This window comes from Mytilus galloprovincialis, chromosome 5 (genome assembly GCF_965363235.1).
Source record: "Mytilus galloprovincialis chromosome 5, xbMytGall1.hap1.1, whole genome shotgun sequence".
Classification (NCBI taxonomy): Eukaryota; Metazoa; Mollusca; class Bivalvia; order Mytilida; family Mytilidae; genus Mytilus; species Mytilus galloprovincialis.
In genome coordinates, this window is record NC_134842.1 from 35,918,944 (window position 1) to 35,943,714 (window position 24,771).

The 24,771-nt window shown below is 32.3% G+C and overlaps 1 protein-coding gene across 1 annotated transcript; it reads left to right on the forward strand.

The window, feature by feature from the left end:
- Nucleotides 1-22,197: 22,197 nt before the first annotated feature.
- Nucleotides 22,198-24,542, forward strand: LOC143074464 (uncharacterized). Its single transcript, XM_076249911.1, has 4 exons — nucleotides 22,198-22,629; nucleotides 23,133-23,222; nucleotides 23,463-23,622; nucleotides 24,234-24,542. The coding sequence occupies exons 1-4, from the start codon at nucleotides 22,572-22,574 to the stop codon at nucleotides 24,439-24,441; spliced, it is 516 nt and encodes a 171-aa protein (XP_076106026.1). The 5' UTR covers nucleotides 22,198-22,571; the 3' UTR covers nucleotides 24,442-24,542.
- The last annotated feature ends 229 nt before the right edge of the window (nucleotides 24,543-24,771 follow it).

Here is a 24,771-nt window from a genome sequence, read left to right on the forward strand (position 1 = left end):
TCTATCTTATTCCCGTTATTAATACGAAATTCGGCAATAATACCCTCGTTTGAGTACCGACAATTACAGAACACGATACGACTGAGTCCAGACAAAGCCGTTTGCAATGAAGTATAGCAAACTGTGATAGGATTGCTTTCCGACAGTTCATGATCATCCCAAATAAGGCGACAGTTTTCTAACGGATATCTTTCGTCAGCGTCGGTTCACTGTCTGGTCACTGTCTGATGTTTGTCGGATTGCATTAGGCGGATTCGGGACGCTGTCGCAATAGATTCGGTCGTTTTTCACCATGGGAAAGATGCAAATCGGATAAGAATCGGAGTGAGAATGGGATAACCGGGACAAGTTCGGATGGAAGCGGCTGAATTTAGACGCTTCCCGATGATTTCTTATTGTTGTTGTGATCAAATAAATGTTTTTAAAAAAAATTAAAAGTTTGAATTTCGAGCCACGATTTACAAGATCTTGATCGCACTTTTAACAAATTTTTATTATAGTGAATGTTCCTAACAAGGACGGCAGTAAAAGTGAATGTGTAAACCCAGCAACATACTTGAGTCTGTATATTAGTGGTTGCCGTTGTCTTTGGTTTTTGTTTGTTAAATATTTATGTTTTTCGTAAATTGTTTCGTTATAAATAAGGCCGCCAAATTTCACCATTGAATTGATTCATATTTTCCATGTTAGGGTCTTTTATAGCCGACTATACTGTACATATTTTCTCATTGTTGATGGTCGTACAGTTGCCTTTAATTGTTTACATCCACTTCATTTGAACGTTGGTAGATAGTAGTCTCATTGGCAATCATACCACATCTCCTTAATATTCTCATATTGTAATGGCATTTAACTGAACCATTGCAAGTATAAACAATTCCATCACATCTTATGAAACAAATATCGTTATGTGATCAAGCTGCTGAATCATATTTCTTTCTTCAAATCAATTGTTTTTAATTGCCGTAATTCTTCTCATTGTTTATCAATTAATTTATACAGTATACGACACATCAGCTGTATCTTTATTATATGACGAAATTCATACCAGAATCAATAACGATATAAACAATTAAACATAACAGTTCCTTGATTTTATCATGTTACTGCTTTTAAATGACAAAGCAATTTTAATGTTAAATGTTATAATCGATTATTACTTCATCAATTTTACTTTAGTACGTGTAAGTTTAAGGTCAAGTTATTGAGACACTTGCAATGAATGAAAAAGTAAACGGAAAACACCATTTATAAAATATGGGCAGCTGGGATTAAGACAAAACATAAAATATTATTTTCGTTTTTGTTTAAAACACTCATAAAAGCAGAATTTCTTAATATTAGTTCACTAACAGAAATTGGTATTGTTCATTTTTGTCATTTTTTTACACCTATGTGTCTGAGGTTTAATAATAAAGTATTGTCTATTGTCTATTGTCAAAATAAGCTCAGAGATATCGACGATGTATTAATAGCTTGCAAGTCAACAATACAACGTCAATTGAAGCCTTAATTATGTGCAACCTTTAATTTGACTCTTAATTGGAGTTACGCATGTACTAAGCATATTCAGTAATTTAAAAAAAGAAAGTAATGTCAACATCGAAATGTGAAACTAGTAAGAACCAATTCAATGACTGATTCGGTCTACAAAAAATCCATGTATTATTCAATCATTTATATGAAATCAAACTACCTACGGGTGCGGGAATTCTCGCTTCATTGTCTTTACAATTTGAAATAGCATTTTGAAAATATTTTTTCTTTGCCTGTTCTACTAAAAATGTAACCTTATTACGCCAAATTTTATAATTATATATATCACCAATTCTTTGAAAATAATCTCTTTGGTGTCGAAATCATTAACTTTGTAAGATGTCAAAACTGTCGAGCAATTGTATCTGGAATATTGCCAAGGATACAATGTGATGTCACTGAGTATAACACAATCCTAAAACAAATGTGCCATTATAATGATGTCAAATTCATATCAAATTATGAATCTTTTGTCTACAAAGATGATCATATAGCTAAATCATTTTACACCACAGATGGCATTCATCTAAATAGATATGGAACAATACAGTTGTTGGCAAATGTTAATAAAGTAATTAAAGTATTCAAGGGAAACCTAAGAGTATAATTTCTTTATTTTCTGCAGAAGCTTTATCTATTTCTTTTTCAGCTGAATCAATCCAAGATCGAAATGAACTCGGTGGACGATAAAAAATGCCTATTAAAATAGAGTTTGTGTTTGTAAATTTAATTTCAATCCATAAAGATTCAATACTACTTATTTCTAAATCGATTCTTCTCTGATGACATACACTATTTCGTATGTACGCAACCACACCTCCGCCATAATTAATAGCGTTTCTATCTTTTCTTTCTATTTTGTAACATTCAATTTGTAATGTTTCGGTACCAATTTCATCATATAAAAATGTTTCTACCATACCAAATATATCAAATAATTGTTCATATTTTAATAGAAATTTTATTTCTTCAATTTTTGGTTGTAAATGTTGAATATTTAAACAACCTAGTTTAAACCCTTTTTTAAACAACCAACTTGCTTCATTATTTCTACTTTTATTTACAGAACTAGGTGTTTTATTTTGACTCTTTCTATGTCTCTTTTGAGATTTTCTCCAATTATTATTATTACTGTTGTTTATATTATCAATGTCTTTTATATTACATGAACAACCACAAAAAATATAAATAAATTTTATAAATGAAGAACCACAAAATCCTGTGTATGATACCCAACCAAAACTGTCATTATAATTCAAAATGATGTTGATATAGCAAATACATTTAATGTGCATTTCACAAATATTGCTGAAAGTATAGTTGATGACAAATTATGTAATAATGATGATGGTGCCAGATTTGATGCACTCAATAAATTTGTAAAATCAAAGTTACAAACGGGTAGTGAAAAATTCATTATACCAGAAATGAGTTTTTTTTAGATGTAAACATGTATTTAAAAAACTTGACAAGTCTAAAGCAACTGGTTTAGATGATGTCGGACCAAATATTTTGAGTATGTGCAGCGATGTCATTGCACCAGCCTTGACATATATATTTAATCTAAGCATCAAAAGTGGTAAATTTCCAAGTATTTTTAAAACTGCAAGAGTTTGCCCAATTTTTAAAAGTGGCGATGCCTGTAATCCTGATAATTATAGACCAATAGCAGTGTTGCCTTGTCTCTCAAAAATCATAGAACGACATATAGCTAATAGTTTGTATATATTTTTAAATTGTAATGACCTTCTTAATACTACACAGTCAGGTTTCAGACCTAAACATTCGTATACTACTGCACTTACTAAATTAGTAGATGAATGGTTGGCAAATATAGATAATGGAGAGATAAACGGAGTTATATTTTTAGATTTAAAGAAAGCTTTTGATCTGGTTAATCATATAATTTTATTGAAAAAACTTGAATATTATAATGTTTCAAATTATACACTAGACTGGTTTAAGTCATACTTGTTTGAACGAAGCCAACAAGTTAAGGTCAATAACGTAATGTCTAATACTAAATGCATAAAAACTGGGGTACCACAAGGTTCTATCCTGGGCCCTCTGTTATTGATTTTATATATCAATGATTTACCACTTAATATAGAACATTCATTAATAGATTTATATGAAGATGATTCTACATTACATTGTAAAGGTAATAATTTACTTCAGTTAACTTCTAACCTTCAAAATGATATTCATGTAATTGAAAACTGGTGTTCGCAAAATGTATAAAATTAAATGCTAAAAAGTGTAAATCAATGATTGTTGTTTCAAAACAAAGACTTTGTTCAACTGGAAACAGTTTAGATATCAATATTTCAAATGAACAAATAGAAAATGTAGATTGTGAAAAACCTCTTGGTTTATATATTGACAAAAACCTAAATTGGAATCAGCAGATAGATAAAATGTCATGTACTATATCAAACAGAATCAATTTATTACAAAAGATAAGAAAATATTTACCTATGCATATACGTATTATCTATTTTAATGCTTATATTCTGCCATTATTTGATTATTGTTGCAATATATGGGGAAGCTGTTGTGAAAGTGGAATAAATAAACTTAATAAGTTATTAAAGAAATCTGCTAGGGTTATAGTAGAAGCTGACATAATGACATTAGTGGGAGATATTATGGACATAATTGTGCAAATCGTGATACAAGCATGAAATTTGGTATAAAGGTTGACTAAATGATACAAAAAAAAAATCCAGTTTATTGTTTAATAGTTTATGCTGGTTAAATGTGGAAAAACGCATTCAATACCAAAAGGCAATACTTGTATTTAAATCATTAAATGGTATGGTTCCTAACTATTTACAAGAAAATTTTCATTTTACTGATAATCAAAATTATAACTTACGTTCAGCTGATGAAAAACTATTAAATCTTCCAAAACCAAAAACAAATTTTTTAAAGAAAACATTTACATATTCAGGTTCTCAAATATGGAACAGTTTACCAAATGAAATAAAAATGAGTAATACACTTGTATCTTTTAAAACAAAATGTTACAAAGTTTTCATCAAGTGTGCAAATTAATATGCTTTTTCATTATTATTTAAATACAATTGTATATTGTGTATAATATAACTTTATAATACTCTATGTACTTATAAATATGTTATTATTATTTTGAGGACTCTCAGGAAGATTAGTTTTAACTAATGGGATCATCCTCTTGAAATAAAGATTATTTATTTATTTATTTTATTTATTGAAGACTCATTGGTGGCCTTCGTCTGTTGTCTGCTCTATGGTCGGGTTGTTGTCGCTTTGACACATTCCCCATTTCTTTTCTCAACTTTACCTTAGAAGCATCGCTGTAGTACGAATACGCGAGCTTGTCTGTCAATTTATAACTATATTTATGTCGAGATCGAATCATTGACCATCGACACTCTTCGGAGGTAGTATCGATGGCTTATTGGATGGCGTCTACACACCAAATGCTGATACATTATAATGAGTCCATGAATTGCTAATTGTTTCTTTTTGGACGTTTTTTAATTTGAATATACGTTTAAGCATATGTTATAAAACAAATATTATGCTCTTGAATTACGATTCTTACCCTCTTCGTGTTTTTGAACATAACAAAAAAAAAAAAAAAAAAAAAAAAAAATAGTGAATGATGATTTTCATGAATTCAGTTGTAGAAATACAAGATTCATTTAAACCGTCTTAGTGGTCAGCCTTGCACTTTTTTTAATTTGCAACCTCTTTAAAAATATAGTAATAATTCAACCAAACTTCACACACCACACTGGTATGATTCTGTTTACCTGCATTTAAAATTGAGAATGGAAATTGGGAATGTGTCAAAGAGACAACAACCCGACCATAGAACAGACAACAGCAGAAGGTCACCAACAGGTCTTCAATGTAGCGAGAAATTCCCGCACCCGAATGCGTCTATCAGCTGGCCCCTAAACAAATATATATACTAGTTCAGAGATATTGAACGCCAAATTAAACTCCAAATTGTACACAAGAAACTAAAATTAAAAATAATACAAGACTAACAAAGGCAAGAGGCTCCTGACTTGGAACAGGCGCAAAAATGTGGATATATATATATATATATATATATATATATATATATATATATATATATATATATACATGTACATATAAAAATTGCGGTTTTTATCCAACGCAATCATAGGTTTGAACGTAGTTTTCAATTTATACTTGTTTATATATATATATATATATATATATATATATATATATATATATATATATATATATATATATATATATAAAACGTCTGAATAATAGTCAACGATTTTTCCCACGAGGGCGCTGGATCATGTACGCTGTCACCCTAAACATTGCACCAAGAGCATTCCCTACAGCCAGGCCATACGAATAAAAAGGATTTGCTCCACCAACGATGTTGCCAAAAAACGACTACAAGAACTTCGCGGTCACCTAAAACATCGGGGCTACAAAAGGAAAGACATTGATAAAGGTTTTTCTCGTGCTAGCAACATCAGCCGAGATGAACTTTTACAATATAAAGTCAAAAAGGTCAACAGGAGGGTGCCTTTTGTGTTGAATTACCATCCAAAATTTGACAACTTGTCTCACCTTATTCGCGAAAGCTGGAAAGATATCGAAAAACATCCTAAACTTTCCAAGATCTTTCCCGAGCCACCTGTACTGGCTTTCCGCAGGCCCAAAAGCCTTAAAGACTTGCTGGTGAGAGCTGAGTTATGCTCTCAAGCAGGCTCTTCGTCAGTGGGCTCTTGTAAGGGTTGTGGAAACAAACGATGTCTGACTTGCAAACAAATACTGGATACCCAGACTTTTAACAGTCACTCCACTGGTACAGAATACACCATATTTTGCAATGTTAATTGCAAGACTACAAATGTTGTGTATCTCCTACAGTGTAAATGTGGTAAACAGTATGTTGGCGAGTCAGAACAGCCGTTTCACAAACGAATGAACGGTCATCGTAGCGACTACCAATGCAAGCCAGACCTCCCTCTTAGTCGACATTTGAGATCCCCTGGCCACACTAAGGCAGATCTCAATCGACTGACCATTACTATCATTGACCACAACTCTGCTTGGTCTAGGGAGGATAGACTTACTCGGGAAAGATTTTGGATAAGAAAATTAACAACTTTGGCACCAAATGGGATAAATGAAAAGATGTAATTCGACACCATGCAGTGCTTCACATCTGGGTTATATTACTTATTATTACAGTCCCCGTTTTTATTTCTTCACCTTACTCATCTCTAAAATATATCTGTTGAATATAACAATCTTAATTGCTTAATTTTTTGAGGGATGTATAAGTACCAAGCCACGTCCAACTATTTTACTTTAGTCAAAATTTGTTATTATTTTTAAACGGCCGTTTGTTTTAAACATCGCAGACTCTAATGTTACTACACTACAGTTGTCAAATCTGAAATATTTAGACCGTTCAGTGCTGTTAATTAGAAATAAGACCGTTCAATGCTGTTTATTTGGAATTCTTATTGACGCAATCTTTCTTGTAACATCATAATTATCGACACTGTTAAAGCTTTAGAATTGTGCTAGTTCATATCGCACATTATTATTTTTATTTAAAACATTTTTTTGAACTCTCTGATGTAATTAGTCATATAACCTATTTCATATTCAACATATTTTTGCAATGATGCAAGCGTCTTAACTGATGTTCGGATTGCCTTTTTTATTGTATAAATTTCAAGATTTAGTAAAAGTTTAATCTAAGAAGACTTAAAGATGATTCATTTAACATCAGAATCTGACTGACGAAGGATATCTGTTATCCGAAATATTTATAAATAATTACATTTATAGTTCCTTTTTGTGTTATTGGTGTTGTTATGTACACTTTTTAGGCGTTTATATATGTAGGACGCGGAACCGTGATGGTACTCTGAATCGCGATGGTCACGCTGAAGTGCGTTGGTCTACGCTGAAGTGCGATGGTTAACATGCTGAAGTGCGATGGTAACATTGTGACGTTAACTTGTTGATATTTACGCTGAAGTGCGATGATGGTTACGCTGTAGTACGATGGCCAACTTAAGACTTTGAGTAAAAGCAAAATGCACATGGGCTGTTGTAATAAAATAACACCATTAATATTTGGCTGCTAGCCTCTTATTTGGAAAATGTTTTAACTTCTATTTAGATCAAACCAAAGACTTTAGTTTTTGTTTCAATCTAATTTTCCAAGTCTCCAATTATTCTTTTAGCACGCAAGAGTATGAAATAAGGTGTTATAAGGAGAAATAAAAAAAAAAAATTCAGCGTGTAGGTCTTTATAATAGTACTAAGAAGTGTCCATCTCATTTACTTAAATATTATGATAAAACTTAGTAATGGCTCACATTCTTCTTCAATTTATATATACATGTTGTACCTTGAATGTCGGAACAGTACCACGAAGTAAAAATACCGACAAGTACATTTATGCTTTACTAATCACGAAGCTTGTCAATTATTTCACGAAAAACAAAGATGAGGATGATAAATTGGGAAGTACACATAGGGTTTAATCAGGTTAATTTCTGTCTGACATGTTTTAGACTGAAACCATAAAAAAACCAAGAGCAACGGTGTTCTTTCAAAACAAAACAAAAATATCACGGGAATAAAACAACATTATCAATGATTATATGAACTTGATATAGCAAAATCATTGAAACATCGCTAATACTTTCATATTTTTTTTAATTTTTAAATTGCCCACATAAAATCATGTGACGCTTACAATAAGATAAATTAAGATTAATATTTAGATTAGTATACTGTATTTATCGTACAAAAAGTCTGCGGCATAATTCAGAATATTGGTTTCTCCATATTGTGACCAAGTTTATCTTTCAGCCGTTTTGCTGCCTAAAATGTTTTAACATATTTTTTTAACCTCAACATGCAATGCTTGAAACTGTTCGGGAATTGAATTGTTTGTTTCTTTCTTATTTCCTTACTTTTCTTTGCTAACATGAAACCTTCATCTACAAAACCCAATTCTCTTGCCTGCAAATCCATGGTGTATTTTGAATACGTCATATTATTCAAACGTCATACACAAAACCATCGCATTTCAGCAAAAGGACCATCGTACTTTGGCGTGGACTATCGCACTTCAGCGAAAGGACCATCGTACTTCGGCGTGGACCATCGCACTTCAGCGTGACCATCGCACTTCAGCGTCCCCATCGCACCTCCGAGTCCTACATATATATATATATATATATATATATATATATATATATATATTTCTCTAATTCTATGGAAAGTTATACCTTTCTGAAACCATTGTATAAAAAAATTATTCAACGTGTGGTTGCCGGTGATCTCAAAAGATCATTGGATGATTTTAAGGGTCATGACCTTTTTAGCTAACTTGATGAATCAAAATATGCTATAACAGGGTTGAGTTGAATATCGTAGCAGCTACGTAGCCGTAGCTGCTATCAATATCTATGTAGAAACTAGTATATAGCTACACGTTCAATAGTCAAAATCTACGTAGCACTATGTAGCTGCTACGATATTGAACTCAACCCAGGTGTCATGAAATTGACAACTTCGTGCAATGTGAAAGGCACTCGAAGGGGATTTTCAGTTAACAAAAAAAGAAAATGTATTTTTTTAATCATTAGAGAAACAGATTCTTACATAGTTACCTCGCCGAGGCTCGGACTTTAAAATTGATAATTTAACTATCTCGATTGGATAAATCTGATAATCCACTCGATCGTATCAATGTAAGATTCTATATTTATCCTGCAATTAGGTGTTCTACTGCACAGATACAGCCCTACAGATATCGCTATGCTGTATCTGTATACTATACAGATATCGCTTTAAAGCTCCATCCACTGCCGGACTGAGAATTTTTTTAACCTGCGTGACCTCAGAATGTGTATAGCAGTCGCATTCCAATTACGTATTAGTTGCGAACTAACGATTTCTTTTATACGTTCTGTTTGTTTTCAAAAATTTCTTTAGAGCAATAAGAATCACACCAATTTTCTGATAACATACACACATGAACAGCAGTCTTTTATACGATGACAACTATCGATTTCAAAACTTGAATGTGTATGAATGTGTAACAAAAACAAACATGTCAATTTCAGCAGTCGAGTCTGAAGCGTAGGACAACTCGTACACTCCTGTTTCAAATTGAACAATATTTTGTTATTTGTGTTTACTGTTGAAATTAGTTGTTATGTTAAATAGATAATTAGTTACCTTCAGCGATGTATTATTGTTGACCATTCAAGATTCTTTTTGTTTGCGCACCCGTCTTCATCTGAATGTGTGATTACTGTATCGTATTACTACACGGGCCTCAAGGGATTTCAAATAAAAAAATAAATGCAAAACATGTGTGTTTCTGTCTTTTAAAACACAAATAATATACAGAATTAATTGCAGGATAAATACAATAACTGTTACGTGTCTTTAAATTATATCAGCTGTATTTGTACTCGGCTCGAAACAGGTGTAGTAGCTCGCTTAAGATCGCATACATCTTGTTTCCTAGCCTCGCACAAATACAGCTGATATTTAAAGACACTAAACAGTTATTGTCTATATATATAATGATTATAGGGTGTCTATTCCAACATATGAACTTTTTTCTTTGTATTTACCAGTTGAATTCTAATCTGCAACTCAATGAAAATGTGCTTGACAGAACACAACAAAACTTGCTTAGATTCTCCTGCAACTCACAACAATGTACAACTGCTACAAATACATTATTTTGCCTCTGTTTGACTTTTTTTTGTTTTTTCCGTACCAAACATCGAATTTTCTGCTTTTTAAAATAGAAAGCCACATGCGATTTTTCGACGATGGCTTAGCCGTGTGTTCTTTATTCTTTTTAATGATGGGTTATTCATTTTCAAATGTTGTTACGCATGCTTATATTTTCCCCGAAGGTCATCCGTAGAAACGTATTTGCACTTTTGTACTCAATTGATTAATGCATTTTGTGTTGAAGAAAATTCATTTTCATCCTGCCTTTTGCTATATTATCCTCGAATTTTGACATATGATACATATATCTGTCAGTAGTTTTTCCTGTATCGCAATTTTTAGTGTCAATTCTTAACAAATCGCACTTACATGTATGATAAATGCACTCAATAATTTCTGAAGTTACTGCTTTGTATTTACAAAGAGGTGTTTAAAAATTAAACGGTTAAATTTTGAGTCCTAATGAACACATTAATAATGTAGACACTGGCACCGAAAAAGAAAAGGAGGATACTTTTTTCTCATCTGTACAATTATCATAATTAAAAAAGGATGCTCGGTAAATATATATGAACATGAAACCAAAGACGAATTTGCTACGGATGTTTTTTTTCCCATTAAGGTAAACATGGGATTCATTCTTATATTAAAGTTTTACACTCCCTTTTCATTTCAAATAGACAATACTATTTCTAATTTTGGTATGGCGGCTCAGATGGTCATATTTATAAACATCTCTTTTATTCATACGTGTACTAAGATTAGATTTCAAGATAGTTCACAATAGAAGATTTAAAAGTAATGTAGATATTATGTAAATAAAGACATGTAAACAGCGTTAATGACTTAAGACATTTGCCAAAAGTTAAAAAGTGAATGTAGAACTAGTTAAAAATAAAAAAATATAAAGCAGTATCTTCATCTAAATACAATAAACACGAATTAATGCATATAAAATGAGATGACTCGGCTGATTTTTCCATAACAAATGTACATAATACATAATAAAAGTTTATTTAAAGAGCAAAATAAATATTTCATTATTTTTTTTATTAAAATAAAACGCGAGTTATCTCTATTATTTTTTCGCAAGTCATTGTTTGAGAATTATATGTATAACAATTTATAATGTTCCGCTTTTGGTTCAGCAGTTTTAATTGATTACCGATTCATATGCGAACTAATACACCTAACTGCGGCCAAGCTTAGCGAAAGGTCGTGCGACATAATCAGTCAAACAAACTTTTTTAGATTAACTCTTTAAGAAACGATAGTTTTCATTGGTCAATTCAAACCTTCGACCTCACACCTGCGAAAATAGAACACGCGGACTATAACGTTGAATGAACTGATCAATATTCACGTAGCTGGTCAAGGTCGTTAAAAGCTTCCATCGTCGTATTCGCGTACATATTGTGTTCTTGATTATCCAATTTCGATTCTAGCTTTTATACATGTGCGTGTTAAAGTCATTGATTTCATAATTTTGAGCAAAAGTGAAATTTCAAACTTTAAAATCTGAACTTTTTTCCCATCGAAATATTTAATTTAACTGTCTCCTCTCTGGATTAAGGGACGACATCAAAAGTTCAATGTAGGATAAAAAACTTAATTCTTATAGTTTTTCTCAGGGATTTTATATACTGACATATAGAAAGTCCCTGTTTTTTCACTGACCCCCCCCTTCCCCCTTTTAACTTAATTTGGGAAAAATTGATTGACCAATATAGATATATGTAAAATCGGTGTCAAATAAACAAAAATTGCAGCAATTTTTTACCCCAACCCCCAAACTATTCGAATTAAGTTTTTTTTATCCGTACATTAATCTTTCGATGTCGTCCGTAAGGGAGCTACCATTTTATTTTGAGGGGGAGAGTGGGGACTTGAATGAAACATTTTGTCCTGCATTTTTGTAGTTGTAATCTCTATCCCGTCTTTTTAAATTTCAGTCTTTTCAGCCCTGCTTTTTCTATTAGTTTATCTTGATTTTTTTTTACATAAATTGTCATCCTGCCTTTTTTTGCCAAGTTGCTCATCCTGCCTTTTCTTATACTCAATGGACTCGATGAATTAACGTTGTACTTGAGATGAAACCGTACTTAACTACACAAATAACCAAATTACATACTAAAGATATTGCTCGATTTTTTTAAGTAAATGGGTCTGTGTTATAAACTTACATGTTCACTATTCATATTCTTTCGCAAGTTTTAGGTATTGGACATAGGATATTGTGATTTTTTTTCTGACAGTTTACTTGATTTTGAAAAAAAAATCCCGAAATTCTAAGTAAATTCAGAACATGTAACCAACCATGCTTTGTTTAGAAAAAATGGAGATGGCAAACCATGGCACAGTGGAAGGAAATGAACTTTATATACTCCAGCGATATACTTCATGAATTTATAATTAACTGTTTTGCTATTCTCGGTTGAAAAACGAACGTAAATTTTATACTGTAAATATTTAAATAGCAATATAGAAAACAATCAGTTTTAAAAAGCGTGTTCATTCATTAAATGTATTGATAAAAAGGTGAGTTCGTTCTTGTACATGCATTTAGTCATTCTTAATTTCTTAATATTCGTTTATCAGTTTAATCATACATGTGATGATTTTGTATTTCATTTTAAATACGCATGCATCAGAGACATATAATGACATTTGTATTATATGACATTTGTATTATATGTCTCTGCATGTATACTACCCTAGATCACTTTGGCGGATAGTTCAACAATGTTATGTAAAGCTCTAGACGGTATGAAATTAAAAGAACTGTTCATCCAATTAAAATCGAAAACAGTACATTTATATTGTTCCTTATAAAGCAAAACTACGACATTTCTCACATGTATTTATTTATTATTTAGTTCCACACATGCAAAAGAAATAATCTTCGCCGATGTAACATTTCAATCCTTTTAAACTATCAAATAAAAATCCAAAATATGACTCTAATATCAATAATACAAAACTAAAATCAAAATTTCATTAAAAAAGTAATTATTATATGAACTCAAATTATTGAATTAATTATGATAAATTCACACTGAAACAGTTTATGTTATGCTTAAACATTCGTCCTTACTTTGAGTACTTTTAATACTTTTATTAATGACTTTATTAACTAAGGAGATCTCGCGAGGTTTAACTAGTGGCCGCATGTTTTTACGGGATTTCGCCGAGTTGCGAATCTCTTGTATTATATGTCTCTGCATGTATACTACCATATATCGCTTTGGCGGATAGTTCAACAATGTTATGTAAAGCTCTATTCTTACGGTATGAAATTAAAAGATAACTGTGCATCCAATTATGATCGAAAACAGTACATTTATATTGTTCCTTATAAAGTAAAACTACGACATTTCTCACACGTATTTATTTATTATTTAGTTCCACACATGCAAAAGAAATAATCTTCGCCGATGTAACATTTCAATCCTTTTTACACCAACATGCCTTCGCTTAATTTATTCACGTACACAAATGATACGATTATTGTTGTTTTGTTTCTACCTTTGGGGACAATTCTCTTCGTTTATGATACGTTATTTCTGAATGACCAAACGCTTACCTACTGTGTGTTTGTTTTATAGCATGAAAATAATAAAAGAGGAATGTGCTACCCATCATAAATTATTGTAATGGACCAGTATTATGAGATCCTTATTATGAGTAACTACGACATTGTCTGGATAATAACCTAGCGTCAGTATGAAAGAAATTAAAAGGGGTTCATATATTCACCCGTATATATAAAAGCAGCACATGTATTTTATGTTATCCTAATATTTTTCATAATGCGGTACAAGATAATTGAGTTGCGCTGCATGCATAAAGAACTCCAGTATAATATTTCGATCCTACTATTTGAAAGTCACAAAACATTTATTCAATTCTTTTGACCAAAGATTTGTAAACTATTTACGTTCGTAGTAACCTAGTACATTCCATTGTCGGTCAGATCACCTGTGTCAATTCACGTGCACACTACGATTGTTGTTGTATTTGAATCTTTCGGCCAATGAAATGAGACGTTACAAGTTGTTTGTTTGTGATACGCCAGACTGTTATCGATGAACTATCAAATGCTAAACTTGACTGAGTTCAGTGTAATTATTAAATATATGATAGGGAAAAATATTGACGTCTTTTCACTTTGATATATATATATGGAATTTACAAAGATATTAATGCTATAGTATACAAACAACACAGTTGCATTTAAAAAAAAACATTACATTAATAAAAAGACTGCTGAAGTTGGTTATTACAGTATTGTGAAGTGTTTTGTTTTTATATAATCATCTTTAGGGCGCCTTGGTGTTGTGTGCCTATGGTGTTGACTGCCTATGTTGATGTCTATCTACGGTGTTGTCTGTCTATGGTGTTGTCAACCTTACTTTGATGCTTGGTTGAAGTAACCTCTTGGACATTTAAGTGGTTCTTAACTTGACCAATGATGATCAAATACACGTATTCTATGATAAAAAAACTCCGAATTGACAAGAAGCATAATTCAAATTCTAAACAATGCAAGCAAGATATTATTTTTGAGACATAAACCCGACCAATCAGGGACAGTGTAGTTACAATAAAATAGAGATTGGAAATGAGGAATGTGTCAAAGAGACAAAAACTCGGCCAAAATGCAAACAACAGTACGGGGCCACCAATAGGTCTCCAAAAGAGCGAGAAAATCAAGCAGCCGGAGGCAAGCCTCAACTTGCCCCTAATCAAATTGTGAACTAGTTCAGTGAAAATGTAGAATTAAGAAACTCACAGCTATATGCACAGCAAAACTCAGAACAAAAGAAGTCCGATGTAACGTTTTTTGCCTGATAAGGTCTCATACATCCTTGGTTTTAAATATTGTATATATGGGTTGTAGCGTCCCTAGTGAAAGAAAATCCAGAAAAGGACTACGTAAGCAAGAAAATAAAAAGAGTTATTTTCATTTTATATCCGTAGGTTAAGTGTGTGTTACATTTTAATGTTGTGTCGTTGTTCTCCTCTTATATTTAATGCGTTTCCCTCCGTTTTAGTTTGTTACCCCGATTTTGTTTTTTGTCCATGGATTTATGAGTTTTGAACAGCGGTATACTACTGTTGCCTTTATTTATTTCTGATGTGAATTCAGAACGGGAAGAAAATGTGTTGAAAATTCAAACAAATCTTTCTAGTTTCAATATAGAAACGTTTCGAAAATAATTTGAACTATTAAAAAAATAGTCTTTAATAACCATGAAATAAGAAGGATTGAGAAGCACTGGTTTATTTAGTCGAAGGGTCGCTTTCTATTTCAATCGAATCGTGTAGTGTTAAATGCAATAAGCTTCCAGGAAAGTTTCAAGAAACATCATTTGGCAGATTTGCCTACTTACACTAGGCACCCGTTTACATTCGCAGTTTTTATACCTTAAGACATTTCATGTGTTAGTTCGGAAAACACGAAGAGAATATGAAAAAAGTGAAAAATCATGACACACAAGGGTTTGTCGAAATCATCACCAATCCAATGTTTTGCTGTTTACATAGGCTTCAGATTATCAATCAATGAATTAAAGTAGTCTTTCTCTTGATAAACATTACTAACTGCTTGTTACCATTTCCCGTATATCTCAGTGTTCTGGAATTGGTTAACACACTTTATATAACGCTTTTTGTTAGGACATGTTTGATTGTGATGGTTACCTACAAATTTAATTTCTGACGGTAAGTTTTCTATTAGTAATCGTATCATGCGAAGATCATAGGATTGTTTTTAAAACAATTCTGAAACTATGTTAACAAAGGGTCCCAGCTGTCTCAAATAAAGTTGACATTAGGTATATAAGGGGTATATTTTGGCACGGCATGGTCATATATATCTATTCATGTGTCTAGACAGTTATACATTCTTGGCTTTTTTTCAAAACTTAAATCAAAATTAGTTTTTTTTTATATTTAGTTTGTAAATTACCAGATGTGTTATCAGTATTCTCTATTTAAGGAATGGCTGTAATATTTTTCTGTGTATGAAGAAATAACATAAAAAAATGTGTTGCACACTGAATAACCGCGTAGTTATAGTTATTTCTTATAATTTAATTCTAAATTCCGGTTTAAACCGGAGTAAACTATGAAAAAACGTTGATGAAGTCACGGTCACATGACAAAATTATGTCTATGAGCTGATAAACTAAATAAGGTCAGCCAATCAGAAGACGCGTTACATCCAAAATTAAATCATTCATGGAGTTACCACTTTTAAACTCAACGTTCCAAAGGTCATCACTTGGCGTCCGTCGTCGTCCAAGATCGTCGTTGCCCTTCCGGTGTAAACTATTTCAAACATCTTCTCCTCTGAAACTAAGTAAAAGTACTGATCCATTACAACTAAATCTAAGCTAAATAATCCGTAGGATATATAGAATGAAGTTTTGTTTTATTTACGGTTTCGTAAAAAAACATGGCCGCCATTGATAAACATAGAACAAAGGGGTGAAATACAGTTTTTGGCTTAAATAGGATAAAGTATAGAACCATCCGATAAAGTACAGATAATCTGTCTTCCGATAGATGGTGTAAACTTCCCCAAAAAACGTGTATGGTGTTATGGTGTATGGCATATGGTGAAATGATAGAAGGTGTATGGTTTATGATGATATGTTGTAATGATGTATGAGGAATGTCGTGCCGTCGGTAATGGTATTGATACATGTTTAACGACATTTCAAAGTTGATAACTATGCAATATATTGATAAAAACTGATTTTTAATTTTATACATTAATGTACAATAATGTGATCAAAATTCGTTTTTTAAAAGAAATTACTTATTTTGTCGTTGCACGCTTTCTTTGAAATTAAATTGCATTATTGGTTATCTGGATGATGAAGATTATAATGACAGAGGGTGTAACGTATATGGTGTAATGGCATAGGGTATATGGTATAATGGAGAACGGTGAATGGTGTAATGAGGTATGGTGTTAGTGGGAAGTTTACAACATCCAAGGAATGTAAGTGCACCAGAAATATACATTCTCAGATGTATTGTGAAATTTTGAGTCATCACGGGGTTATCACCAACATGCGCAACACGACGGGGGCCACATGTAGTGTAGAATCTTCTTACAATACAGGCCCAGGTGAGATTCCTCTATGTTTTGTTTAAATACATGATAGTTGGCCTGTAATTTTCTATGTTATGTTTTGTATACTGTTGTTTGTCTGTTTGTCTGCCTATCGTTCTTTTTACTCATTACGTCGTCAGTGTATTTTTAACTTATGAGTCTGAATGTCGTTTTGGTATCTTTCTCCTTTTCGTCTACAACTTTGTTATTGAATTGCCTTTTGACTTTTTAAATTTTGAGTTCACCGAGGAGTCTTTCGTAATTGAAATGCGCGTTTGAAGTACACATTTCTGGATATCTTTATGATATTTTTTAAATGTTTTTTTATTTTCTGCACGCATCGTTGTCAATATAATGGAATTTGATGCAACTGTCGTACAACTGAGGGGTTTAGCTAGCTATAAAACCAGGTTCAATCCACCATTTTCTGCATAAGAAAATGCCTTACCAAGTCAGGAATATGACAGTTGTTATCAATTCGTGTGAAATTTTCATTTTTCCATTTTATCAGATTAGAGACTTTCCGTTTGAATTTTCCTTTGAGGTCCGTACTTTTGTTCTACACACTCATTCAAAAGGTATATTCCCACTTTCGGATAAATATTGCATGGAATGTCATCAGTACCCTGTGGTACCTTATATCTAAATATTCCGATGTTTGTCACTCCTTTTCATAGTTCAAGTAAAAAAGTACAGTCAATCTGTCTTTATATCATATCCAGCCAATATCAAGCGATTATTGATGATATGCCATACTTTGATATTTGAATTACAATTTGGTGTGTATATAAATAACCATACATATCACGAAGAATTTTCTTTATTAGAATTTTCTGAATTAATGCATGGTGTAAGTATAAGTGACAAAAACATACAATCATAAACAAAGGAAGATAACTCAAATTAATAATTTGCATAGCGAATACGATTATTTTTTTTTAATTTTCTTCTTTTTAAGACAAATTGTTGACCCCACGATCTCCGCTGGTATATTTGGAATTTGACTTTTGCGTAATTGTTTGTCATACCCATTCATTTTGTTAATCTTCAAAGATCCACAACTACAACTGTAGATAAACAAACCTCATCAAACACAGTTTAGTGTTCGAACATGCAATCATGTACCCTTGAAGGGTAAGTAGACTTTGCTTCTATCCTATACTAGCACCTTGGGTGAAATTAACTAATATTTAATACCTCCGGTTTTAACATATAAACACAAACATGGTTATCAATACCTTAGTTTGATGCGATTAATATAAGATAAATTACAAGAAAGCGCTTCAAACACAATAGAAGTGTTTGTTTTCTTAATTTTTTAAAATTAGATCTATGCCACTGATGCATAGTCAACGTTCGAATATCGAGAATATTATTTCAGTAGTTTTTGCTTTTGAAACACGTTTTGGTTTTCTGATTTGTAAGTTAAACTATCATAATGTATACAAAATAGGTTACATACATAAAAAATAAAAAAATAAAAAAAAAATAAATGCCGATGATGATATGCTTAGTTAAACATCACACATTTGAACAAAATTAGAAACGTTGTGGTTTGAACATTTCCAATACACGCCAATGCCCTGTTGGTAGGATAACGATAACCAGAAAAGTCAGGATTTTTTATTCTACTGCATGTTTTGGTATTGAATTGATTCCACATTGCCGAATTTGTTGATCTTCGTTTCCGACCAATAATGTTTTCGCAGTAAGTCCCTACTGGTATGGAAAAATATATTTTGTGGTCGTCAATGCTCGCATCTAAAACAGTAAAACTGCTGCCACAATTATTATTATCTGAACCAGGACAAATAATATAGTTCGTGTCCATGGGAGGCATCACTTTTGATGGATAGTAGACTTCAGTTCGATGATGATATGGTCCATCAGGTAACCCAGTACTTGTAGGATAATGTGGTACGGGATCATAACGATGAATCACCCTCCAACTGTTATTAACAAGTCTGTTATGTTCAAGCGCATACTGACGATTTCCAACTTTTGGCATACCAAACGTATACAATGCGATTTTTGCTTTTTTAATCAATCCTTCATACACAAGTCTAGCACTAGCCACAGATGCTATAGCTCCTCCAAGCGAATGGCCAGTAATCCAAATACTATAATTTGGATACTTTGAAACCTGATCTTGAATACTAGCTACCACGCAATCAAATAGTTTGTCATTCGCCTGTTTGAAATACTTTTGAACTTCCCCAGAACCAATTCCCGCCGATACTTTATCTTTAAACAACACTGACTGAATTTCATCCACCAACTGTGTGAACACAGTTGTACCACGGTATGCCAAAACAATAGCCTTATTCTTATGCGATAGCATTACAACAACTAAACATTCTTTATATTCAAACAAAGGTAGATCTTCACAGCGAGTTCCAATCCATTCAACAATTTCATATTCATCAATTCCATGAGCGCCTAAACATTTAAGTGCTCCATTTTCATAACCAGCATACGGAATAGTTGATAGTCTGAGTAGGTTGTAAGAGTTTTGTGGATCGTATTCTCCATATACATCTAGTTTAGGGCAATTTGAAACCTCTTTGATAACCTGATTCATATTGCATGGATTATAAGGAGCAACAGATCCCGTCGCATGACATTTGTTGTCTAATTCACACCATCTACAATTAGAAATTAAAGACGGCTGCTGAACACAGTATTCACACCCCTTGTTGGAATGATCAACGCAGGCGGTATTTCCATGTTCAATTATATCTAGAAGTATCATCAAAGTGAAGCGCCATACAAACTTCATACTTCTTAGTTTCGAAGAAGTCGCTGATGCCTAAAAATAAAATCAACTGAAATAAAGTGCTAGTTTTAGTAGGATGTCAGGTGTATAAAATAGTAAGGAGACGTAGTTTGATTTCGAATAGGACACATATGTACCAAAAATAAACTGAAAAAGGGTGAACGCAACTCGATGTCAGCGTACGTCAATCAACAATGAGAAAATACCTAACTGTAATGCTCAGCGCTGTATGACGCATTGACAGATACGAAAGACATATACTATTACATCAATGTTTCATATATCATTGCTGCAGCACCGATCGTTACTGAAGTTTTAGATACATAATTTAAATCAAAAATATGTTAGTACTTTATCTGTTCAAGTTCAAATACTCTCATACACACACATATATGTACATGGAATTACCCAATTAAAATTTGATCAGTGACATTATCTCGCGGGTACCAGTTGTCTTCTTCCACAAGTAAATATGTTGATGACATTTTTTGCTGTTGGTTTAAACGATCTGTATATCAGAATCAGATTATTACATGTTGTTTAAAAAAAAAAGATGTATTATCGGTCGTCCTACTGTCTATATCACTCTGTTCAGCTCTTAATATTATTCCATATCACGGCTTTGTTACGTCAAAGTCGTTGACCCGGCCTTAATAATTTTGACCCGTACATATCAGCGACGTCAAAATGTTTGAATCGACGTTGATAAGTTTGACCCGAACTTATTAAGTCAACTTCCGGTTGCTGGTGAAACTAGGAAAACATTTCCGAAAGACGCAAATACAACCCAATAAATCGGTTATTAGTTTATCTGCATATTGATATTGTAAAATATAAGCTGCTCGACACAATATGAAGGCTTTTTGATCTCTTTCGCTGTGCTCACTCGACAAACAACTGCATATTGTGACTCGCAGCTGATATTTGACATTATCAACATGCAGACAACCAGATAATCGGTACTTATTAGCCCAAGAACATTTTTTTAACAGAGGAGAAAAACCATAGTTTTTGTATTTTGTGCATCCCACTTGTATGTTGTCACTGAACACGAACCATTGAAGGGTATTTTCCGGAATTTGCCGAGTGACGACGAAATTCAACCCGATAACGTTACGAAAAGGCATATACTTGACGTATTAAATATTACTAAAATTTTACAGTTTAAAGCATTGAAAAATATAAAAATGCTATGAAAGGATTACTAGGTTTATTGACCTGGGCCCAGTTGTTCAAAAGTGTCGTTAAGCTGAAAATTTAACTGATTAATTAAACATTTTCCCATCAATCCCCAAAATTCTTCCACTTCCTGTTTAACAATGGCTGAACAACAAACCCCCAACAAGAAACTACCAAGAATTAGAGGGACTAATTTCACAATTATGGAAGTGAATTTGATCAGTAGAAGAGTGGTGGAGGAGCTAGGGTTATTGAGAGGAAAATTTGGCCCTGACATAACTGCAGATGCAAAAAACAAGATGTGGGCCAAGATTACAGATGAGGTGAATGCTCTGGGGGTCAGTTACAGGAAACTTTCAACTGTCAAAACCAAATTCAGGAATCTAACCCGAGATGCCAAGAAAAAGTTTACAAACGAGAGAAAGGAGAGAAATATAACAGGAGGAGGACCAGCACCAAAACCCATAAGTATGGCAGAGGAAAACATCATCAATGTAATGAAAGATACATCCTCCTTCAAGGGAATAGACGGTGGCATGGAGGCCTCTGTAGGTTGGTATTTGAGAAATAGTAATATTACGGAATTTTCATTCCTTTGTTTCGCCTAAATTTGTCTATTTTTATTGTTTTCTTTATTAAAGTTACAAAGAAAACCCCAAAACTAAAGCAGTCGTCTGCTATGACAGTAGGATATCCTTTTTAAAGAAATTCCCTGCAGACGTCGCCAATGTTCTAAAAATAGATTCATGTATTTTGCGATTACTTAGTATGACATTCATGTTACCTTTTATTTATATAATTCCTTTATTTCATATTGTTGAAAGAACCACCATCTACAAAACAAATTGTGGTTCACGATGGATAAGATGGTAATTAAATGCTGAAGTTTTCTTGCCATGGCTTTATTATGGCGGTCAATTTTGCAATGCCCCTTATGTCAAAATTTGCCCCATTGAAAAAAATAAATAAAAAAAAGTGCGGTAAAAATTCCATACAAAATTTATTTACTTCCTGATATAATAATTATAAAATTAATATTAATTTGTTGATACTATCTTAAAGGCACTTGCAATGATTAAATTTCCACGGATATTTGACATGTCTATAGTCCTTTTCAAAATAGCATGCAGTATAAAAACATAATTGAGTTATCTTTCTTTGTGTCTTATCATCTTAAAAGTTATGGATTTTTTTTCAGGGATTTCTCACCTAGACACCTGTAACAGCAGACACTCACAAGGTGTGTATATATATTACATGATTTATATATAATACTATAAATTGCTTAAGAAATTGTGTTTCATAGATATTATGAAGATTTGGTCTGAATGCCTATGAGACTTTATTATTATGCATGAAATTCAAGTTTCTACAAATCTAAGAAGTGCAATCAATTTGTCAACTGATTTAATATATTAAGCCTTGAAATAGTAACTTATAAACAGTTCCATATGCATGGTTTTCATAATTGTATAGCAAACATGCCAAATTATGTCTGATCAGTTCATAATGAAGGTTTATAGAAAGCAAGGATTGTTTAGCAAATTTCAGTCACTATGTTATTTTACAAGTATTCCAGATCTGTAAACTGTACTGTCAAATAAATGTTTTATATATTGATATGCAAATTTGGGAAGAGAGAAACAATTGGAATAATTGTATAATTTGTTCTATTATGAAGAGTATATATAAAGTATCAATTCACTTCTTTAAATAAAACAAGTCTTTTTACATTATTTTCAGACAGCATAACATCTGACCAAATGTTTACAGTTGAACCCATCTCACCAGTTCCAGCTCTGAATGGTTCTCCAACATGCCAGACTGTTGATGGTATTTATTACTTAGATAATTTCATTAATGGTTTAGTAATTTTCTTTATTTTGCATTTTATATAAAGTTGCAATGATAAAGCATAAGTTTTGATAGAAATAAGTTGACAATAATATATTATGACGTTGCATGTGAAAAAAAATCTTAATAAAAAAAAATCTTCTATTTATTTTATTTTTATGTAACAGTATATTTCAAGTTTAATCAAAATCTTTATGTAAAACAATTGTCAACTTGTAGATTTACCATCTTCTGTGGAGAGTATCTGGATAAGGAGACTGGAGCAGGTTCACCAGAGAAATGAGGAGTTAGCACTTTCTAGTGCTACTGTTCATGCCAGCCTACCTGTACCTGTACCTGCACAAAAACAGACTTGCACTCAGCAACCACCAAAACCCAGGTATGTGTTTCATATGTTAAAATACAGCACTGTCTATGATGTATTTACACAAGTTGTTTAGCGAGTCTGATGAGAATAACTTTTTCCTACAGATTCCAAGTTTGTTTTAGAATAAATTATTTTGTAGGGAATCACTGAAGCATGACTGGATTGGGCACCCCTTAGGTCAGACAGTAAGCCCCCCCCCCTGAAGTTCTGGATCTGCCACTGAGTGACCATGATTAGAATGGAACAATTGAGTTCTCACAAGCACATTCACTATTTTCAGATTTTGTTAGTCCCTGTCCCAATTGGGGAGACTGTAAAACAGTATATGACTTGGGTTGCAGTCTGTTTAATTTTTGTTTTTAGTTTATGTGTCATTATTCATTTTTTTTAATTGTTCCACATTTGTCTTGTCAAGTCAGTTATTTTATAACAGCTAAACAGTATTGGGTTTCCTCATTGTTAAAGGCTGGGAATCGTAATATTAATATAACAAAATCTGTGTCATTTTGGCTCTTTGATTGAATAATTGTCTCATTGGCAATGATATAATATTAACACGTCTACTAAATATTAAGTTAGATTTTAAAATAAAAATACCAAATAGTAAAATTTCTATATTTCAGTGAAAGTTTGCAGAAGAGGAAAACAAAGAGGACTGCAGATGATGTGTATGAGCTGCAGTGTCTTGTTTTAGAAAGTGACCTCAAAAGAAATGAAATACAAATGGAACTTTTCCAAAGACAAATGCAATTTTACAACATGATGATGCAGAAGAAAAGTATTGAAAGTGAAAACATGATTTTAGATGCTCTTTTAAATACAGAAGCTTAGTCATAATTAATTTTTATTTATTTATTTTTCTGTGTTGATGATTCTTGTTCTCTTATTCCATTGTTATTGATAAAAAAAAGTATTAAAAGATGTTGTCATGATTTATTTTTGATTGTCAATGATTAAAAAATGTTGTGGAAATATGATCTCTAACAGCTCTTCCATCTTGATGACCATTGAAATGTTCCCCAAGATCACCATCATTGCCTACAATTACTCCATCATCTTCAATGTCTGGTTCATTCAACAAAATGCATATATTGTGGAGTATAGCACAAGCAATTATTATTTTGCATGCCTTGCCCGGTTTCATTCTTATCTGAAATTTAA